Source organism: Cyclopterus lumpus, chromosome 15, assembly GCF_009769545.1.
Source record: "Cyclopterus lumpus isolate fCycLum1 chromosome 15, fCycLum1.pri, whole genome shotgun sequence".
NCBI classification, from domain to species: Eukaryota; Metazoa; Chordata; class Actinopteri; order Perciformes; family Cyclopteridae; genus Cyclopterus; species Cyclopterus lumpus.
Genome location: NC_046980.1, coordinates 18,891,541 through 18,912,767, shown reverse-complemented (window position 1 = coordinate 18,912,767; position 21,227 = coordinate 18,891,541). Strand labels below are relative to the sequence as shown.

The window sequence follows — 21,227 nt, the reverse complement described above, 5'->3', positions numbered from 1 at the left end:
ATTCAGTGCCGGGGTGTTACATGTGTGCGTTCATTTTGACATTGGGGCGTTGATGGGGTTTCATTTGGGTAAATTAAGACGCAGTCAGGAGACGAGAATACAGCTCCATCCAGCCTCCACACCGTCTTTTTAGATTAGGTTTCCACTGGTCGGTTTTAATGTTTTTGCTTAACAGACGACACAAAAGTTTCAACGCCACCTTTCTAGTTAAATAAATATGTCAGCTCGTTCTGAAACTTCCAAAGCTGGAAGGGGATTTGTTGTATCCATTTCAACAAGATTTTAAATGTACCACAATGCCATTAAAAGATACCAAACTCCACTTCTTAAATAATAACATTTCTGCAGATCTCAGCACAGTTCCACTCCAAAAGTGTGATAATTATGCTATTTATTTTCCTATTTCTCTTTCTATTTTCTCTTACTCAATACTGTTTTGCGATCTCCCCGTTCTATATCTTTCACACTAGAATAAAAGTAAAAGTTAATCCATCTTTGTGTGTGTTTGTTTGTTTGTTTGTAGTTTCAGGTGTTTAATGCATTTGTTTTTATGATAATCACTTGTTGAAAACAAAACAAAAAAAATAAATAAAAAAGATTTAAGCCCAGATAGGGCTTCAACTAATGATTATTACCATCACCAAATTGTTTGGTCCATAAAATGACAGAAAATAGTAAACAATTTCCAAAATTGAGGCCAAAATGGGGGGGTCGAAGATCAAAGATTGAGGAAAAACAAATATGTGTGATGTCACCCAAAGCTAAATGGCAAGCACTGTGGGAGAAACACTGGCGAGTTTATTCGTATTTACTGTTGATGATTTCAGCATCAGCATCATAGAAATCACATCAGACGTTCCCGCTGACTGCTTCACAGAAGAGAAGCGCACAAGCGGCCGCCTCAATCCCAATGACAAACGGCACTATAAAAAAAAAATTATTTTAAAAAGGTTAATCTGTAGACAAATGCCATTAAATAAACAGCTTGCTGTGCCGGGACATTAGCGGCACTTATGTGAAGTGGCAGATGATTCTATTTTTCCCCAAAAGGCCAGTGTTTGTAATATTCTTTTGAAAAGAGCAAGCACGACACGGCGGTCGCTGTGATTTATGAGCGCTTGCTGAGGCGCAGTGTAGCGGCGTCCTCATCTAGACCCCTTGTGTGTTATCAGTTTTATTTTTATTTATTTATTAATTTTTAAACCACATAATCTCCTGGGAAAGCAAAGACGATCGCACAATAAACATGTAGTCTGTCAATTAAGCATCGGACATTAAACCCGTTTCCTCTGTATTCCTGGACGGATACAGAGCACAGAGGCGAAGAACCGCCGCCTTCAGCTGAGAGTCTGGCACCACCAAGTGGCCAATTACAGAACATGCACCCAGCCGTGGAACAAGGGAAGGAATGAAAAGGGCCCGGGGCGTCCATCACAGAGATTTAAGGCCCTGTAATAAGTAGAACTCCTTACATAGCCATGTGTCAGTTCAACACAAGATCTATAAAAATATATATGAAGGTGATGGGATAATAATATGACTATCAGAAGAAGGTGCGACACCACCTCTTATGGCTGTCCTGGGATTTAAGTCATTCAGTATGAAAAAAGTAATAACAAAAAAAGAACAAGTGATCGACTTAAGAAGTTTTAGTCGACTAAGACCAAGACTTGTGTGGGCGAGTGTGTGTTTAGCCTGTTTATCCATTATTTTGATAATTAGCCACACTGTATTCAAACTGAAGCTAAAAGCTAAGGGAACCCATGATTTGCTAATAAGTCCTGACAATCAATGAGCAAAGCAGTCCCACAACATTGAACAAGTTTCAATCTGAACTGGTTTACAAGTATCTGCTGCCACGTCGTGGTCACCTGCTGTTACTACACATGGAGGGAAATATTAGTGCAGGTACATGAAGCTGGGGTTCAATGCCTCACTTGTGAACAATCTTTATTATATATAGTTTTTCTTTACATCAACAGCTGCTCGTCTACACCTCGCTTTTAAATATGCTAAAATTCACTTTGAAATACTATTAATTTAAAACTAATAATCTATCAGAGGTGTGTGTGCACTCTTCCCCCCCCCCCCCCCTCGAACGTGAACGCACCACCACCGAGAGTCAAAGAGCGCTTACCGTGAAATGCTCCTGGGATTTGTAGTTCTCATCAAGGTAGACGCGGGCTCTGCTGTACTCCCTCATGGCGTCGCTGGACAACAGCTCTCTGACACACAGACACACACATAAATTAGGCTCCATGAACAAAGACCCCTGTGGTAACCTTCAGAATATAGATGGGAATAAAAGTGGATAGTTTGGTTTATGTAAATTCTACTGAAGAGGAGATTTCTAGCTCAGAGTCAGAGAAAATAAAACATTTTGAGAAAACGCCTTAAAAAGGTGTGTTTTGTAGAATTACTTACATTTTAAAAGACATTCACAGTTGAATAAGGTACAAAAGTTCACCAGAAAATCACCATGAAAATTCCAGAGTTGACTACTACGATCCAATCTTGCATTACACGTTTTCTGAAATGGTATGTATAAATATGGAAACCAGGCATTATCACAGGCTAACTTCTGGGGAATGTTGGTCTCAAATAAGCAAATAAGATAAGGGTTTTCTTTCTACTAGTCTGAGAGAAGACATGTTATAGAAGCAAAATACCCCCCAAATTGACCTGAAAAAGCGCTGTGATGAAAAAGCGCTGTGATGTGGCCAGTGGAGGGAGTAGTCCGCCGTTTTTTAAACCACCTATGCATGTTTCTCATCTACTTACCATTACAACCACTAGTTAGGCCCACCACGAGCACAACACTTACTTGACAAAACTGTCCACATGTGACATGGATGCCTCGTAGTTCTTCCCACCCACCTCCTGACAGTGCACCGCCAAGAAGTGTGGCTTGTGTGACTGTACCGTCTGTAAGGGAAGAGGTGGAGAGAGGGGGACACACAGGTGAAAATGGAGGTAAAGAGCTGAAAACAACCCTAGGGCAAGCCCGTGGGCTCATCACAAACAAGACCTGAATGAGTGTGGCCTCTGGGCCTCGACAACTCAAGACAAAGTGCCTCGCTAATGTAGGCATAAGGCACTTAGTAAGCTTTTTCCACAAGTCGGCCCCCTTCCTCCATCCGCCAGAGACAGAGTGCGTGCTCACTATACCAACAACTACTTTCATCACCGCAGGAATATGTCAGGACGCAGTGACTAGAATGTGTGCAAACACAGGCTGGAGGAAGAAGAAGAATGCATGAGTCACGTGACCTTGTGTCACCCCCAAAGGTGTTCATGAGCAGAGGTGTACCAGGCTGACCACTAATTGAAAAATCAATACTGCGCAGAGTGATTTACCACACTCGAGAACACTCACACAGGAGGCCGGGCCCACATGGACAGTGGACAGGAGGTTGTAAGGGGGCGGGGGGGCATGAGCAACAAATGGTCCTCGGGCCTGAATGGGTGCACCCCGGCTTACTCAGTCAGCACCTCCACCGCTGTGCTGCGCTCACTGCGAGGCCCTATCAAATAAAAATTAATGTATGGCAATAACACTATGGATTTTCTATCAACCTATGGCTTGTCACTTAGCCCGGCGACCCAGAGCGGCTCAAACTTGGGAGAGATTAGTAGACCCATCAACTCACAATGGGAAAAAGATCACACTCTCAAGGTGCCTGCTACTAATGCCAGGCTCGAGAAGGACGCGTGTGTGTGTGTGTGTGTGTGTGTGTGTGTGTGTGTGTGTGTGTGTGTGTGTGTGTGTGTGTGTGTGTGTGTGTGTGTGTGTGTGTGTGTGTGTGTGTGTGTGTGCGTGCGTGCGTGCGTGCGTGCAGATGCTTTTATCGACTGCATTCTATTTATCTTTCCAGGCTGTAAATGCAGGGCCTAGTTGGCAAACAGACAGCATCCAGGTGGTAATTGCATTACTAGAACCACCGGTGCTATCAGTGCGAGTCCAAACAGCATCCGTTGGTGACCTGACTTTACTCCGGCCGAAGAGCTAGCCTGACACCGGGGTACAATTAAAACGGACCCGCTGTTAACAAGTCACTCTGTTGACTTTCGAGTCCTGAAACATTGACACACTAAATACCATGTCCGTAAAGGCAGGATTTTACGATGGGCAACAACAGTAGTGACCTCTCTAAAAAAACCTCAGACGGGGACAGTTGCCATGGCAGTGCTAAAAGAGAGGTGTGTGCTATTGAAAATGGACCGTTTCTCAACCTCACCAGGATGTCAGAGGCCGTTTGAGATAGAGGCATGTCCTCTCTCTGTCGCCATGACCTGATTCTTAACCACATTTGAAATTCCAAGGAGTAACGTCTCCTGGTCCTGTGCCATCATGTTGTGTTCTGATCTTCATCGTGGCGTTTGTCATTTTAAATGTCCATCAGAGACGGCCAAGGCATGTGTCATGTGTTAAAAGAAACGTAACAAACCCTCTATCATTCCTCAAACTGAATAAACTATAAATGTGCTCTTGTGTGGCGGCCTGTGCTGCTGGGGAAAAAACACTACAAGGAGTTGAATCGGCTATTGAAAATGGAAGAGCTGAAAGATGAAGATGTTTTTTGAAGTATCGAGGCCCAAGCGACGGGTTAAGTTGAAGTGCCAATTGAAGTGGAAGCAGTGAGTTAGACGTCGGTTGGATTGAAGTGCTGAGGAGTTGAAGTGTCAGTCTAAGTGTAGGTAATAAATGAACCAGGAAGTTTCAGTAAAAAGTTATTCCTGAATGAAATTAGTGACAGATTAAACTGAACAAGATATCAGTTAAAGTGGAGGCACTGAAGACCAATTAGTGAAAAGAAAGAACTAGATTTGATTAAGCATATAGTACCCTAATGCTTCCATAACTAAAGACCACACATTAACAGAACCTTCTCACTGTGGAATGAATCACTGCTAATAATTGACATGTCTTATTAATGCCCGAGAATATAGAATCTGGGTGTTTTTTTACAGTTGGCAAAACCGGGCAAAAAACTTGAGTGCCCAAGTCCTGTTTCATGGTTCCTACTCAAGAGGTGGGAAATAATCGCAGAGATTAGAGTTTGTATGATGACTATTCTTTACTCTACTTTCCAACCGTGGGTTAAAAAAAAAAAAAAAAGACAAAATCTGGAGGTCATCCTGTTCCAATAATACAGCAGAGGGTTCAGAAGACATAACCCAACTGCAGATTGGGGTTTTACACAATAAACAAAAAAAAATGACGACCTTCAGCTCTGCACTAATTAAAATTAAAATTAAATTACGGGACTGGATGTGGGGAGTTGACACAATTCCCGGCCTGTGACGGTCCAGGGAAGTTTCCAATGCAAATTGCTTGAGGGATTATTCAAATGGAGTGGGGTGCAATGCAAAGTAGTGTTTGTACTGCGGCGGCAGCAGCGCCGGATTTCCGTTCAACCCGGTCTATGGCTCACGTGGCGAGCAGGCTAATGGTTTGCTAATGGTATCCTGAGACTGGGAATTTGATTGGAGTTACTAGCGGCAGCAGTACGGAAATCAGAAACAAAGCTGTAAAAAGCCTTAGTCACTGCATTCAACTCGGTATAGTTTCGGAGATGTCCGCCCTCTCTCAAAATAGAACGGGGCTATGGCACTGGGCTTGAGGCGATCAAAGTGGCAAAAACTAAATCGCTGGAAAACTAAATAGAGTTGTCCATATCCAGAAATTATGAGCCGAAATCACTCAGAAAGTATGGTTAAAATAAAATAGTTCATAGTGAAAGGAAATAATGTGAATGTATTTATTTTGGGGGTGAACTGCTCCTTTAATAGTTTCTGCTTTTTTCACTTAATTTAGTGTCAAACCCAAATCCAGAGAAATCATCCCAAAGATTCAGCAATTCTTTGTTTTTTCCCCCCCAAAATTCAAAAATAACTACCTTTAACCGTAACTTAGTCTGCTGGATAGTTTCTGCGCTCTCTCTCCTGTAACTGGCCGTCTCAGATATAAGCGCACATACAAACGTTGTGTCACGCGTGCGTGTGTGTGTGTGTGTGTGTGTGTGAGTGTGTGTGTGTGTGTGTGTGTGTGTGTGTGTGTGTGTGTGTGTGTGTGCCGCAGGGCAAACACCGAGAGGTTGATCCCTGGAAAACGATAAACCTTCTATATCAAACAGCCCGCAGCAGGAACAGGGTAGACCTACATTGTGGCAGAGAGCTACATGAGTCGGTTTTGCAGCAGCCGCTACGAACATGCCAATGAACTGTGATCAAGGTGTGTCGTAAAAAAAAAATGTATAAACATAATTTCCTCAAGGAATTCCCTAAATCTGCAGACGTAGCTGAGCGTAGGAAAAGTGCAGGCAACGACTTGTTAGAAAAAGAAAAAAACCTGCAGTCGCACCTTGATAAAAGACAGCTTGTGTACTGTGTACAGTGAGTGTACTGTGCGGACGGAGGGTGGTGACGACGAAGTAGTTTACCCGGTAAACTGGTGGTCGCTGTGATTTATCAATACTGGTCATTACCTTTAGGAAGCCTCTTTCCGTGACGTCAGCGGCGTGGAGCTGGCATGAGGCCATAGGTTTGCCTGGTTTACACAGGGGCAAACCTCTTTCTCACTACATGCACACACAACCCTGCTGCAGAATGCAAACAGAATTCCTCTACAGCCGTAACCACGACATGCTCCCCACACACACACACATGCTCTATGCTTACAATATCTAATAACCTCAGCACTTATAACAAAACACACCAGCTGGCAACAGACATGTGCTCGCCAGTGACCGACGTAATTACGAGGAAGCGTAATTACATGTGTGTGTGTGTGTGTGTGTGTGTGTGTGTGTGTGTGTGTGTGTGTGTTTGTGTGTGTTCAGGGTGAGTCTGGAATATTCACAACTAGTGAACTAGTGTGTTTTTCTCCAGTGTTTGAAGTGTCGTTTAATTTACATGGTTTACATACTGGTCCCCCCACCCCAAATAAACTCAGGTGGGTGTAGTGTCACTGGAAAATCAATGTCTGGGTCATATTTAGTTATTCAAGGACACTTTTAAATTCAGGCTTTTTAGGATAATTTTTTCAGACTTCCATAATATCTAACTTTTTTTTGCAACCAGAGGAGTTGCCCCCTGCTGGTCAGGAGAGACTTCTGCACTGGCTTCACAGGCTGAAATGAGCATGCTAACCAGCTAGCTCTGGCCCTTTGAGAAACAATAGTGTAGCATTTCCCCAACAGGGACCAGATAAGGCTGGAAGCAATATCTTTTAAATAATTAAAGCTGCAAACAGCGATGAACGGGTCCTCATTCTTTTGCGCCTGTCGGGGGCGCCGGCCCGCTCAGCCGACAACGTCGGCCCGCCAGTCAGACGTTTTTTTACCCTCGTGGAGTGTGTGACGCAGGAAATTACACTTTGCAAATACTTCACCGGTTCCTGTATCCACGTTGTGGGGCTAGACGACAGAGTCGACATGTTTCTCTCCATGAAGTGTAGACCACGTTATGTAAATGTCATGTAAAGCCAATGCCGTTTGGCACGTAACGCTAATTTCCTTTCGCCAGTGGGTGGCGCTTTGACTGAGTTAAAATAGGCTTGTTGATATCCTCTGGCCATGACTTTTATCAAGCATGACAAGTTTGAGGCAGTTCAAGTCCAGTGGAGTTACAAGAGCCTGTTTAATGAGGGAACATGTACAATGTGTAGGGGGCGCTATTCAGGCGATTTCTAACACCCATGCCAAAAACCCATGTTAATTATTACCTTTAACACATGTAGAAAGTTGCATGAGTTTTTGAGCATCCCAAGCCACGAAACTAAGAGGAATACATCATAGTATAAAACATTTCCTTTTGCAAGTAGGCGGAGCTATAACAATGTGAACGTACACATGCATCATGCTATGTGAAGTGTAGACCACATCTTGTAAATCCGATGCCGTTGATCACTTAACGCTGATTTCCTTTCGCCAGTAGGTGGCGCTATGACAAACTCAAACATTTCTTCATGTAAATGTGCTCAGGCCTGGACCGGCATTATGGATGGGAATCTTTGGGCGGATTGGATGATGTACATTGGAGTTACAATAACATAGAGAACCGCACAAAATAGGTGTGTATCGGGGTCCACGTCACGGTCGTTCAGCAGAAACTTGCCAATTTGATAACTTTTCATCTTTAACGTCTTCAGATCATCCTTAAACAGAATTGAAGTCGATCGGATAAATTCTGTGGGAGGAGTTTGTAATAGTACGAATGCTGAAAACGGCGAAAAATGACAAAAAGCCCAAATTGGCCGAATTACTGTAGCGCCCCCAAGTGTTTAAATTGCTTGAGATTTACAGAATGCATGTTACAGGATGCAATGTGTATATATGGTGCATATTTAGAGAGATTGGACCAAATAGTTTTGAAGTTATGAGCATTGAAAAACAAGACCTAAGAGGTTTATTGGTCTATATCTTCTAAACACAATGAGATATCAACAAGCTTTTGATAGCTTTAGATGATATAGCTCCAATAATAATTCAATAAAAAATGTTGTAGAGCATGGACGTGTGTAAAAAATGTAAGTTAATCAGACAGACATTCTGGGTGAGGGGCGTCGGCGGTCCAAATTCTAGGGGGCGCTAGAGAGCCATGTCTTTAAACACAAATTTGACGCCTATATCAGATGGCTATTTTTTTACCAAGCCTGACAAGTGTGCCAAATTTGGTGAGTTTTTGAGCATGGCCCCAAAAATGCACCCAATCATCTGCAGCTTCTTTTTGACAACGATTTCGCTGCTTTTCATTGTTGACATCATTTTAAGTAGGAGATTCCCATTTCAGCAGCTGTGGACTGGCTGCGTGGAGTATCATGAAACAGATCCCAATATGTATCTTGTTGGACTGAGATCATTACATGTTTCGGGGCTGCTGCATCTCTTACCTGGTAAAACTCCCTCAGCCATATCTTCTGTAGATTTTCAGGCTGGAATGAGAAGAAAGGCGAAATTTTAGTAACATAGTATTATGTATTTTGCTGGCATTGTTTACATCTCAACTCAAACAAAAGATAAAAGATTTCTCTGGAATATATATACACACACACACACACTTTCAAATATATCTAATATATGAACAACCACATGTTGTTGTGACAGGAAGTTACTCGAATTACAGCATTTGTCTCTCGAAGTCACAAATCAAGTTCTAACGGCATCAATGAGCCTTCCATCTTTCCCTTGCCTTCTTTTGCTCTGCCTGTTTCCTTCATTCCCTCACTCTCCCTCCTCCACTTTAAAAGGCAAGCCCTTAGACCTGGACACTATTTCATTTGTGCAGTGGAAAGGGAGACAGGGCCCCTGGGCATTCTACCATTTAAGGAGAGATCTCCCTATGTCGATAACTAGGTCTGATGAACTGCTCTGTGTGCGTGTGCTGGAAAGTTTGTCCTAACAAAACTAGTCTATAATAAGAATGCACAAGGGATGTGTGGGTATCTGTAACAAAGCCCCAATGTAATACAGAAATAGGTGCTGTATCCTTAAATAGAAAAGTGAATACATCATCACCATGATAACCGTTTCTAAAAGTTGTTTAACAAACAATACCTTCATATCGCTAACTTTCACTCTGACATTGCACTTGCACACATGATTTACTTGAAGATGAACAGGTTTAACTACTTGTCCTTGAAGTTTCCAGCTTACATCAATCTGGAATTTACCTTTACAGAGCCAGAGGAACAGCTAGGGCTGCACAGAGGCGAGGTGGCTCTTTCATTGCTACACTGTAATACATTAAAAAAAATAGAAGCTAAATCCTATAGTACAGTGTAAAAGTGATCACCTGGTGATTGAGACAGAAGACATAATTAAGGAACACTGTTCCTGTAAAGCCGACTAGGTCTGTAGTCATTGTTACAATCTTTAAAAAAAGCAAAAGCAGCACGTGTTTACATTCAGTGTACCTTCAGTAGCTAGGGTAGCATAGAAATGGTCCTGCTAGTTAATGATGTGCTAACGTTTGCTCCAAAAGGAGTATCGCAATGATAACGTTTAACCACGACGAGCTCCAGGACGGGCTGTTGCTACGCTAGGATTCTACCTGACAAAAGTAAGTTTAGGCAAAACCGTGTATTTTACGGGTTTCGTCCCTCAGGTCACCGAGGTCAGTTGCAAATAAACGTGTTTCTTTTTAATCTCCATAAAGATCTTATACCCAATATAAATTTGCAGGGGCCCCTACATGTCTCAAGATTTACCAAGTGTGTGTGTGTGTGTGTGTGTGTGTGTGTGTGTGTGTGTGTGTCTGTGTGTGTCTGTGTGTCTGTGTGTGTGTGTGTGTGTGTGTCTGTGTGTGTGTGTGTGTCTGTGTGTGTGAGCGTGCGTCGTGGTCCCAGCCTCAGCCAGATCAGACGGAGCACAGGTCTATATAAGGACATGAGCACTGGACCTTGTCATTAGTCACATGGATGGATGGATGGAGGAAGAGAAAATGAGAGCAAGACGGAGACCGGCAGACAGAGGAACAGAAAGGTTCAGATAGGGAGTTGCCACCCGATCATCCCAGTACTCCGGTAAATGGTCACACGCGTCATAAATTTACATTGACAGGTCGCACTGGTGCCGTTTGTGGCAAACAGTGCCCCCAAATAGATTTCTGTGAATGTCTCTTGGATCCCAGTAACAGTGCCATCCAGTAAAATCATAGCCCCTAGACAAATCGCGCAGATATTTTTTGCTTTTTTCCACTGGTCGTTTCTCCCAGGAGCGCCGTTAGCTGTGCTCTGATTTTCAAAGGTTTCCTGTGTATCACACAAGACCACGGGGTGCGATGAATTGAATCTCTTAAGAATCAAAGTGGACTCTTGCAGCCGACACCGACTTGACTTGGAGGGGTGACCACGGAAATGAGGCAATTAAAACACAGTGCTGACAGCTCTTACAAACTAGTCTTTTGAGTCTCCCATCTGGGGAACACATGTCCTAGATCAACCCCACGTGGAGCAGCAAGCTGAAAGAGAACAGCAGAGTTCCTGTAGAAATTCGGCCAAAGCTTTCTGGAGCACACGGATTTAGGTTGACCCCCGCATCTCTGATGAACAGATGTTGGCCTTGCCAGGGTGGCTCAGAGGGGGATTGGCGGGCCCGCTGAGGCCTGCCTGCCTGTAACCCGCCCCCCCAACCCACACCCCCCTTGGAGAGACAGTCTAATAGCAGAAAGGGAAGAGAGTCCGAGCAATGTCTATATCTGTAGCTGTGGAAAGTTAATTTGCAGTTTAATTAGAAAAGGGCAGTTACTAGCAAAAAGGTAAAAAATAAACCCAAACACTCCCCGGCCTCTCCTCTTCCTCCTCCTCTGGCACTTTCACTCACTCGGTTCTCTCCACCTCCTCCCTCTTCTTTGCCCAAGCCTCGGTTTTCATCAGTCCGTGGCCTACATTTGAGACAGTGTGGGGAACTAAAAGACTTCGCTTAGCTTGTTTTTCTTTTGTGGAAATCCATTTTAAATGCAAACCCTTAAAAATAAAAGTGGAGCCACGAAGCATCAACTAAACGGAATGGCAGGATGATGAAACTTGCCCCCGCCGTCCAGTAGGTTGTGTATTTAAATTACGTTCCCTCCGAAAACACAACAACATTCCAATCTTCTTTTAAATCGAGGACAACATCCCAACGCTGTCTTGTGACGAGAGGACGGTTGCAAACAACCAATCTTTGAATTTAACAAATACAATGCAAAGCACTGTAGCCGGAGCGCAATGTGAATGACCATGGGAAAGACCAAAGTGGACGAACCGATATCCATCTTCTGGTTGCATTTATTCAAATCCCAAAGAAAGGGAGATATTCTCACTTAAACCTTAAATGGTCAAGCAATGCAGGTACTTTTACGTGTCAAGGTTATGCGACAGCAACATATGACACGTATACTGCAATGCAGTGGCGGTCTGTTATAGCCATTTTATTAATTTTTTTTAAATTCTTTTTATTTGTATAATTAAAAGTTATCTATTTTATAATGTAATTGTATTTCAAAAAATACACTACATGTAATAATTATTTTTCCCTATTAGCGTGACCATTAACATGCGCTGTGATTGGTCAATCGGCTACCGTGACTCGTTGTCTAACAGGAAACTATAGCACGGTTCATGTTATTGAAACTGTTGTTTCGAGAAGTAATTGAATTTATAATATTTTAGTTATTTCATCTATGGCTGAAGGAGTACTAGAACTGGACTTGGTGGCAGATTTACCTGCAACGCTATTCTCAAGGAGGACGTTTGAGGAAAAGCACAAAATCGTAGCATATGGCCGCCCTACCCCATAGCTAACAGCCTTGACCCAGCAAGAAAAAACATTTATGCATCACTTTCAGTCGCCAACTACCAACGATATTCCTGGATGACAGCATCGGAGAAGAGTTGCAAACTGTTTTGCTGGGAATGCCTTTTATTTGCGTCTTGGTGTTTACTGCCACTGTGGAGCGGACATTCTCAGTCTTAAAACGCATCAAAACTTGGGGACACAACTGGGGAGGCTCTGCTGTCCCCACGGGCATCCATGGCCATTGAAAGGGACCTGCTGGTGGAGCTCCGGCGCACCGACACACTTTACAACCGTGTCATCGAACTCTTTCTTCGCAAAGAGAGGAGAATGGACTTTGTTTGTAAGTGAGCATCTGGTGAGTTCACTGCTTTTTTTTTTTTTTTTTTTACATCTGCACTAGCGTTAATGTGTCTATGGTGTTGTTTTTATTATATAGTTAATTAATATCGTTACTTCTGATGTTAATAATATTTGAATGCCTCGTTATTTTCAGTGTACAGTGTTTTAGTCCCCCCGTTTTGTTGATTTTTTTTCGTCATATTTTGTTATGTATAAATGTGACTGGTTCTTTTAAGAATTTGTTCTTGTCCTTGTGTTAATTACGTTGATGTGACTATGCATTGTCCGTTAATGACGCAGCATCCTGTCATGCGCGTATTTATGGATCTGCACTCTGCAGTTAGTGTATTTGTAGGTGTTGCGCTTCATGTTTTATTTCACTTGTCAAATATGTTATATACCTGTAGCGTCTGTTGAGTTGTAGTGGATTTTATATATACTTGCACATGTAAATAAAAGAGGTTATGTTTTAAATTAATACATAAAGAAAGTTATGATAATTAATTTGGGATATTATGAGGAATATTCTGGAGGAATGTATTATGAAACACAATAGAGGATCACTGTTTTATTATTCTGTTTGTTAATAACAAATGTAATGATTAACTGTATGATGCATGAGAATTAATGTTTTATTGTTTAGACAATAGTTCAAATGGATGCCGATTGAAACCTGATATGTTGCTTTTATTCTGAAGGCAGGATAGTAGGTTTTATTCTGACGGGGAACTTCCGGTCCCTGACCGGATGTGTGCACTTTGACCCCGCCCCGATCTTACAAGTCATAATGAGGTGATTAGGGTGTTCAGCTCTAGTAGATGGCACAGAAGGCACGGCCCGCCACTGCTGCAATGGAAGTGATAGATCTAGTTGTGAAAGTTTCTTTTTTTCTTTCTTTCTGAAGCATAAATAGTCACCTTGAGATGTACTTATTGTGTGTAGAGGTTATAACTTCAATAACATAAGATTCACAAATAGGAGAAAAAAAGATGGTGAGAATGTTATTGTGGGTTTGATTTGAGTGACAGGACTCTAACCCAAACCACAAAGTGCCTCTCAGGAAGTGAAGCGCTAAAGTAGTCTGCACTCTAAACGCTGACAATTTCCCGCAAAGTGCACAGCTTTGCAATTCAGCATCATAATGTGTGCGTGTGGCCCTGCTGGCTTCAAAACGGTAGCATCGAGCGTCAAGAGTTGAGCCGAGGTCACGACCTTCGGGCTGCCACAGAGGTCACGACCTCAGTGAGGTTTTCTTTGGCAAACAGTGTGGTGGCATTCCTCAAAGCATCTCGGTATTGACCGTTTAAAACAGAGGATGGTTGGGAAATTGCGTCACGGGCCGTCTTGTTGAACACCCCTGTGGCGATCTGCTGGGAACACATGGCCACCACATGGGCTTCCGCCATCTCCTCACGCCTCTTGGACTAAATTTCAACTACAATATTTTCATTAGGTTTGCCGATCTCCGGGTTTGTCCGTCCTCCCGTCTCAGAGAGCAGACCGGCATGAGGCAAGAAAAACACTGCAGGGAGAAGGGAGGGGAGAAGAGGAGTCTTAAAAAAGAAACGGTTGCTTGGTTACACCTGGCACTAATAGCAGTTACACACAGGTCTATCACAGAAATAAAAGCTGCATTGGAGGTACAACATATAAACCGAGGTCGAGTACAGCATGGCTCTGATACGGTCGTCTCTTTCCATCTCTTTCTCTGACACACAAACACAAACGGACCTTAATCTAGAGCAAATCAGACACGTCGTGGAAATGGAGCAGCTTTCTCTGCACTTGTGTCCAAGTTTCTGGATCTGGTTTAAACCCGTGCTCCGGAGTTGGTGGGAAAAGGCTTACTGAATTGAGCAACAAATCCACATTGAAATCGGCAGGCGGGAGCTAGTTAGCATTAAGCCATTAGCCGTTAGCAGCAGCCGGTGGGCAGCACAGTCCCGCTGGGCTAAATAACGGAGTTAACAGCTAACGTTAACGGAGGTTACATTTGAGTTACATTTACATCAAGCTCTGTTCAAAAGAATTTGTATTGAGCAAAAGATTTTTTAAATAAAGTTATCATAATGCATTCAAATGTAATCTTGGCAAGAAACTTGAATAAATAAGGTTGTTTGAAAGAGATGCTTTTACCACAAATAAAAATTGAGGGAGAATTATGACCCGTTTAACTTCCTAACACTAGCTCTATAAATAATAATAATAATAATAATAATAATAATGCATTCTATTTGTAAGGCAAATACATCATTACATTTACGAATGCTAAATATTTAATTAAAAGATACAATCATTTATTTGATAGCTTATATGCAAACAAAACTACATTAAATCAAATTAAAAGAATAACGTTTAGACATTTTGACAGTTTAAAGCAGGTTGAAATAATTTGTCGCGAGCCTTGAAACCCTGAATGTAATATGGCATTTGAATATATGGGTTTAGTTCTGACAGATAATAATGATTGTATGCAATACCGTTTTTTTTCACCACCTAAACATTTTCTTTTTTACAAATCTTCTATGTATTTATAACATTGCTCCTGTGCAATGACACGCTGGTTTGAATGATGTGGGCGGACGAAGAGTATTTATGAATGGAAGTAGCTGAAAGCTGAAAGATCTGTGCCAATATTCAACACAAAGCAACGAGAAGAGAAAAAAAAACTACACAAGCATGGTTGTGTACAATCTAATGAAAATTGCATTTAGATTAAAAGTGTAGTCTACTGTTTGTATAAAAAAATACTGTATTATTGAACGCTCTGCCCGTTCAGCTTAGTCTTACAGTTTGTTTTGAAGCAGCCCGTCTTAACTCGTTCTATTATCTAGAACGCCTTGTGACTTTCAGTGGACCAAATCACCCTTTTTGAGCACGCAATCAAAGAGTCACATCCGATTTGAGCAGGAAAACTATGAGCCAGGCGCAACAAGAAGAAAATGTATCCTTTTATTACCCCTCTCAAATCATATCCACCTCATCTGCCGTGCCAAATGAGGGAATGCATCCATGATGGCTTACACCAGCAGGAAGGCTTGGAATCCTCCTCTGAGCAGCCACAGATAAAAATATATATATATATATATTTTCAATTTACTGCAGCAGGGTCCGACACTCCGGCCTAATCCAGAGTCCGACAGACAAATAATATTAACACCCCCCCCCCCCCCCTTTTCAGTGTGAATCAACACTGCAAACAGCCTCAAACAGGAAATGACAGCACCCTGAGCGACCGCAGCCTTTCCCTCGCTGCATGAGACTGCGGCACACACAGAGCGCAGACACACATACACTGTCTAGATGGAGTGTGTCGTTGGGCATGGCGTAGTATTTTAAAAAAGGTTGTGCTTCAGCGGCGCAAAGCAGACTAAAGCACCAAGGTATGTCCAGCCGTTCTGTTCACAGTTTGCAATCTAAAAAGGAAAAACTCAAGGACATTATTAATGATCTTGGAAAGTCCAAAGGCAGCCCAGCAACTGTGGAGAGCTCTGCCACAATCTGAGCAGTGCGAGCTCTCCCACTCACACCACTGCCGTGTGTTACTCAACACAGACCGCACAGATCTCCCTGCAGCACGATGCAGGGAAGCTACTGCACCGCAACAGGTCTCTGGTGAGAAGTCATGGATGGTAATCTTGAACATAGACATAGACAAGTGTTCACTGATCCAACCCAGTTTGGATTTAACTGGGCTTAAATTAATGTCATAAACCACCTACACTGTATGTGGCAAAAAAGGATTATGCTATGTTCCTTTAAAAGCGACGTGGCACAGTCTGACAAATATGAACCATGAGCTTTGTTCCAAAGATAAAACTGCAATAAATTTTTTTTAAAAAGGCATGCACCGCTGTTTCCTCATCGTATAGCACCCGCCAGTATTGTGTGATAATGCATTCGCAGTGCTGCGCTACAACATGAGGATCCCTTATCCCTCCTCTAGGGGCTTGAGAATCAAAAAGAAAACGTGCTAAAAGCCTTGTGTGAAAGGTTTTGAGTTTGTGTGTGTGTGTGTGTGTGTGTGTGTGTGTGTTTGTGTGTGTGTGTGTAAAAGATGTGCTACAGAATAACAGGGAAATACTGTAAAACCACGACCGTGCGAGAGGAAGGGAGTGACTGGTAGTTCAGAGGTCACCGGTTGTGCGATTAGAGAGCTGAAGGCTGGGTACTGAACTTCTACTGTTCGACTCAGTGAACGTGGTCAAGATACAACTGGCAGACTGGTACTATGCGGCTACTACGTCCCGACGTGGTGGAAACAATCATTTGCCTGACTCAATACATTTTCCTTTTATGGACTGACTGTTGTACATGTAAGAACGGCGATAAGGAGCTTTTCATAATGAACACTTTTTCCAATCGGTGCCTCGCCCAAGGCTAGCTGGTCTGGGTCTTTTTAAATGGGTTAGATTGCTGAAATAAGGTTTGTGGTTGCTGAAGAGATTTTAACCTTTTAGTCTACGATATAAATTACGATATCGAAATACTTTTTGTATGTCATTTTGAAGCCATTACGTGTCAAAAATGGTAATGTTAAAGGGATGCCAACTTCCTGGTTGGCCTACAAAAACATTATCCCAATGGGAACGACAGCAGAGAGAATGACACTACCGGTATTTGAATCATTTCCAAAAAGCTTTCCATACTTTACACACATCGTCCTTCACACAAAAGGATAAATCGATCCTGACCAAATTAGTTCCTATATACTCTTCCAAGTTCCACCAATACATTTTTTAAATAAAACCAACGGCAGATCAATTTTCAAATTCTAGTATACTCTAATTGCCGGGACGAAAGGTCAAATCGACTGTCTGGGCCACCTGTCTCCACCCTCTCCTTAAAAAGAGTCCAGTGGAAATAAAAACACTCAATTTTGTACAAGCACCAGACGCTGCAGGATCAAGCGGTGTTCCATGTGGCTCCTATAAGGAGTAGAATATCTAAAGTCGCAGAGAAAAACACGGAGAAAAACTGGGAGGATTCATTCTCTCTCTCTCAAGCAGAAAAGATACATGATATGGCTAAACATGTCAATCATGTTGTCCCTTTTAACTACTAAGTGTCCTAAGGTCATTTCCCTAGGTATCCGTTGCAATATATATATATATATATATATATATATATATATATATATATATATATATATATATATATATATATATATATATATATATATATATATATTTGAGAATTACCCCATGTTAAAAACATCACCACTGCTCAATCATTTGTCAACCGAAACTCCAACAGTGCTCAAATGGCCCGAGGACATCCTGAGGGACACAATCAAACTGGTTCTGCTTGCACATTTAAAACAAAGCAGGATTCAATCAGCAAAGAAGGACATACCTAGAAGAGTGTGCAGAGCGTAGCAACGTACGGAAAGGAGATAATTAGGTTGTCGCCGACTCCACATAAATAACCTGATGCACTTACAGGTTTTGAAAAGTCACCCAGGATTGCCTCCCACCTCTGGAGGCATCGGTAAAGAAATGGGTAATGAAAAGGGAGATTTTTTTGTGTGCGTGCAAGGTTTAAAAGCCTAAAAATTTATTCTGATATCGATTCTGGAGTTTGTATCTTGTGTCGGGGTCTATTACTTGCAGCAATGGAACAAAACCAACAAAGGGGAGACTTTTGATGTTAATCTTGAGAGCTGGCAACAACAACAAAAGACCAATGTCACAGCAACAGCAAAACACAACTAAATAAAAGCCTTTATTTTAGTTGTATAAATAACTGACTGCCTTGCAATTTACTGTTGCTATTGGCTGAATATGTCAATCATGAGCACCCCCCCATCCTAAGCAAAATCCACAATGCCCCTCTTTACGTACAGTCTGAGGTGAGCCTGGAGGCATGAGGTGCCGCATGTGAACGAGGTGGACGTCCATAACTCAGTGGTAAACCTGACAGGTGTGATTAGTCAGCGCAGGCGAGTTCAAACAGCCTCCTGCGAATACGATCTTAATCAAACAAGATAATTAAAAGTCTTTGGAGTCAACACACGCGGGGTTTATAGAAACCTCACCGCATTAACGGGACTTTGTTTTTTGGCCTCGTCATTTTTCACTGCATTTATATGGGAACAGCACAATCATTGCTAGAGGTATGGAAAACCCAAACATGTCTTTTGTGCAGAATGAAAAAATCATGAAAAAAGAAAAACACAAGTTGAATTTCTTTGATAATGTATTTTACAAAAACTGGTAAACAATGGAAACTATATATCATACATTTTTTCAACTATAACCAAACAATGGAGGCATGCTATATAGACTGAATTACAATGTTGACACCTTCTCCTGTCCTCAATGCACTGTGCTCAGCGGCCTGCAGTTCAGTCAAAGTTTGACGGAATATTTGTCACGTGACTGTTGGTATCAGGAGAGCCAATCGTGGCTGCCCAGAATTTAACGTATTTTACAGGATCTGGTTCAAACAGTACATTTGGTGCAAAATTCTCAAATGAAACATGTAGAAGACGTACGATTCGCCACCGCCCCATACCTGGGCCTTTATTGTATTCTGCTGAAGTATCTATCATGCAAATCAGTCGTTGAATTTTGATGTCATTTTGAACTACCATCTATCAAGGATGCAACAGCAAACAGTTGAGAGGAGGAGGAGGTCTGTAATACAAGTGTTTCCTTCAAGAACAAGAACCACACAAGTGATACTGTAACTGTATTACTGCACTTCTGTCTCTCTTTGAGTCATCTGATTAACTCACCAGTCTCCCTGCTGTTTTTTTTTTTTTTCTTTCCCCTCCTCTGTCAATTTTCTTTTTGTTTCGGGGGGAGGGCTGTTTTCCCTCCTTATCTCGCACCGCTCTCCTGCACACTGCATCCTGTTTGCACTGGGGCGGGACAAACATTGTCTGTGTGACGCCGAAGACATTTCACAGGCGATCACATTTTCAGCATGGGCCAGATATCTCTATAATTGGGTTCTTCCTGCTGTGGCAGTGCTTGAGACAGAGAGAGAGAGAGAGAGAGAGATAGAGTATGGAAAGAGGGGAGGAAGACAGAGTGTGAGCGATAGAGATATAGATAGATAGATAGATAGAGTATGGAAAGAGCGTTCAAGTTTCCATTTCCAACAGGACCTGATTAAAATGTCTCAGGAGTCCCGCAACTATTCTTTTTCTGTGTCATGGTGTTCTATGTAGAGCAGAGTGATTGCTGTGGGGATCCGTGTCACATAAAAATAGGTTAAATCCATCAGATCACATTAGGCAAGACCAAACCAGACTTTCGCTGTCCAAAACAAGAATATATCACCCAAGTAGTCCTCCCATGTCATGTTTCCCCTCATTGTCCTTTGACAAGTGCCAGAAAAAATGGACTTCCAAAATAAAACATTCTGGGTTTCCACAACATGGTGCCCAAGCAGGCCACAGACCTCAAAACAAGGACCCAGAGAGGGCGAGTCGCGCCTCAGGAACACCACAGCAGCCCTCGTTGGTCAAAGCCCGGGTCGGGCGACATGTGCTGGGCACGTGATAGGCTTGGCGTTGAATCTTGTTTAAAACTACTGGCTAAAGATAAACGTAAATACAGTAAGATTGTAATGCACGCCGGCAGTAATGACACCCGACAACACCACTCGGCAGTCACTAAAATGAATGTGGAATCGATATGTACATACGCAAAGACAATGTCGGACTCTGTAATTTTCTCTGGCCCTCTCCCCAATTTGATCAATAATGACAGGTGGTGCCCTGCAAACAATGTGGGCTTCGTAGATAATTGGAAGACCTTCTGGGGAAAACCTGATCTGATGAGGAGATGGCATTCATCCATCCCACATTGGATGGAGCTCGTCTAATTTCCGCAAATATGACCAAGTTGATTAAGAGACTTAATCCATGACAACCCAGATCAGGAAGCAGAAGCAGAGTTGTAGTATTACACCCTTCTCTGCACTTCTATTCGAGCAGTTACCCACCAAAACTATATAGAGACTGTGTCTGTCCCACAGCCATTTAAATTAATTAAATCAAAAGTAACCAGAAGAGGAGTCATACAAAATAACCTCATGAAGGTTAACAACACAATTTCAACAGTGCAACAAAACAGAAGAATTAAATGTGGACTCTTAAATATTCGATCTCTGTCATCTAAAGCAGTATTAGTAAATTATTTAATATCAGACAATCACATTGATTTATTCTGTCTTACTAAAATCTGGCTGAGTCATGAAGAATATGTCAGCGTAAATGAATCAACTCCAAGTTATATTAATACTCACATTCCTCGAGGCACCGGCCGAGGAGGTGGAGTAGCAGCCACCTTTGGCTCAAGCCTATCCTAAAACTAAATTGGACTACAACTCATTTGAAAGCCTTGTTCTTAGTCTCTCAAATTGAACCTGGAAAACATTACAGCCAATTCTATTTGTTATACTGTACCGGCCACCAGGTACAGTATTTCTATCTGAATTTTCAGAATTTCTATCAAGTTTAGTCCTTTAAACTGATAAGGTTATTATTGTAGGAGATTTTAATATTCATGTGGATGTTGATGCATTTATCTCATTGTTGGACTTGATTAGCTGTCACAGAGTACAGAAACCCACACTCACTGCTTTGGCCACACC

The 21,227-nt window shown here is 42.2% G+C and overlaps 1 protein-coding gene across 1 annotated transcript in view; it reads right to left on the bottom strand.

Annotated features, from left to right (window-relative positions):
• The window catches only part of LOC117743862 (inositol polyphosphate-5-phosphatase A), a 132,500-nt gene that overhangs the window by 88,967 nt on the left and 22,306 nt on the right, over positions 1-21,227 (bottom strand). The window contains exons 2-4 of the mRNA XM_034551764.1: positions 8,894-8,935; positions 2,825-2,925; positions 2,138-2,225 (exon numbers count right to left, since the gene is read on the bottom strand). Of these exons, the coding sequence (XP_034407655.1) occupies positions 2,138-2,225; positions 2,825-2,925; positions 8,894-8,935 (231 nt within the window). The remainder of the gene's footprint in view (positions 1-2,137; positions 2,226-2,824; positions 2,926-8,893; positions 8,936-21,227) is intronic.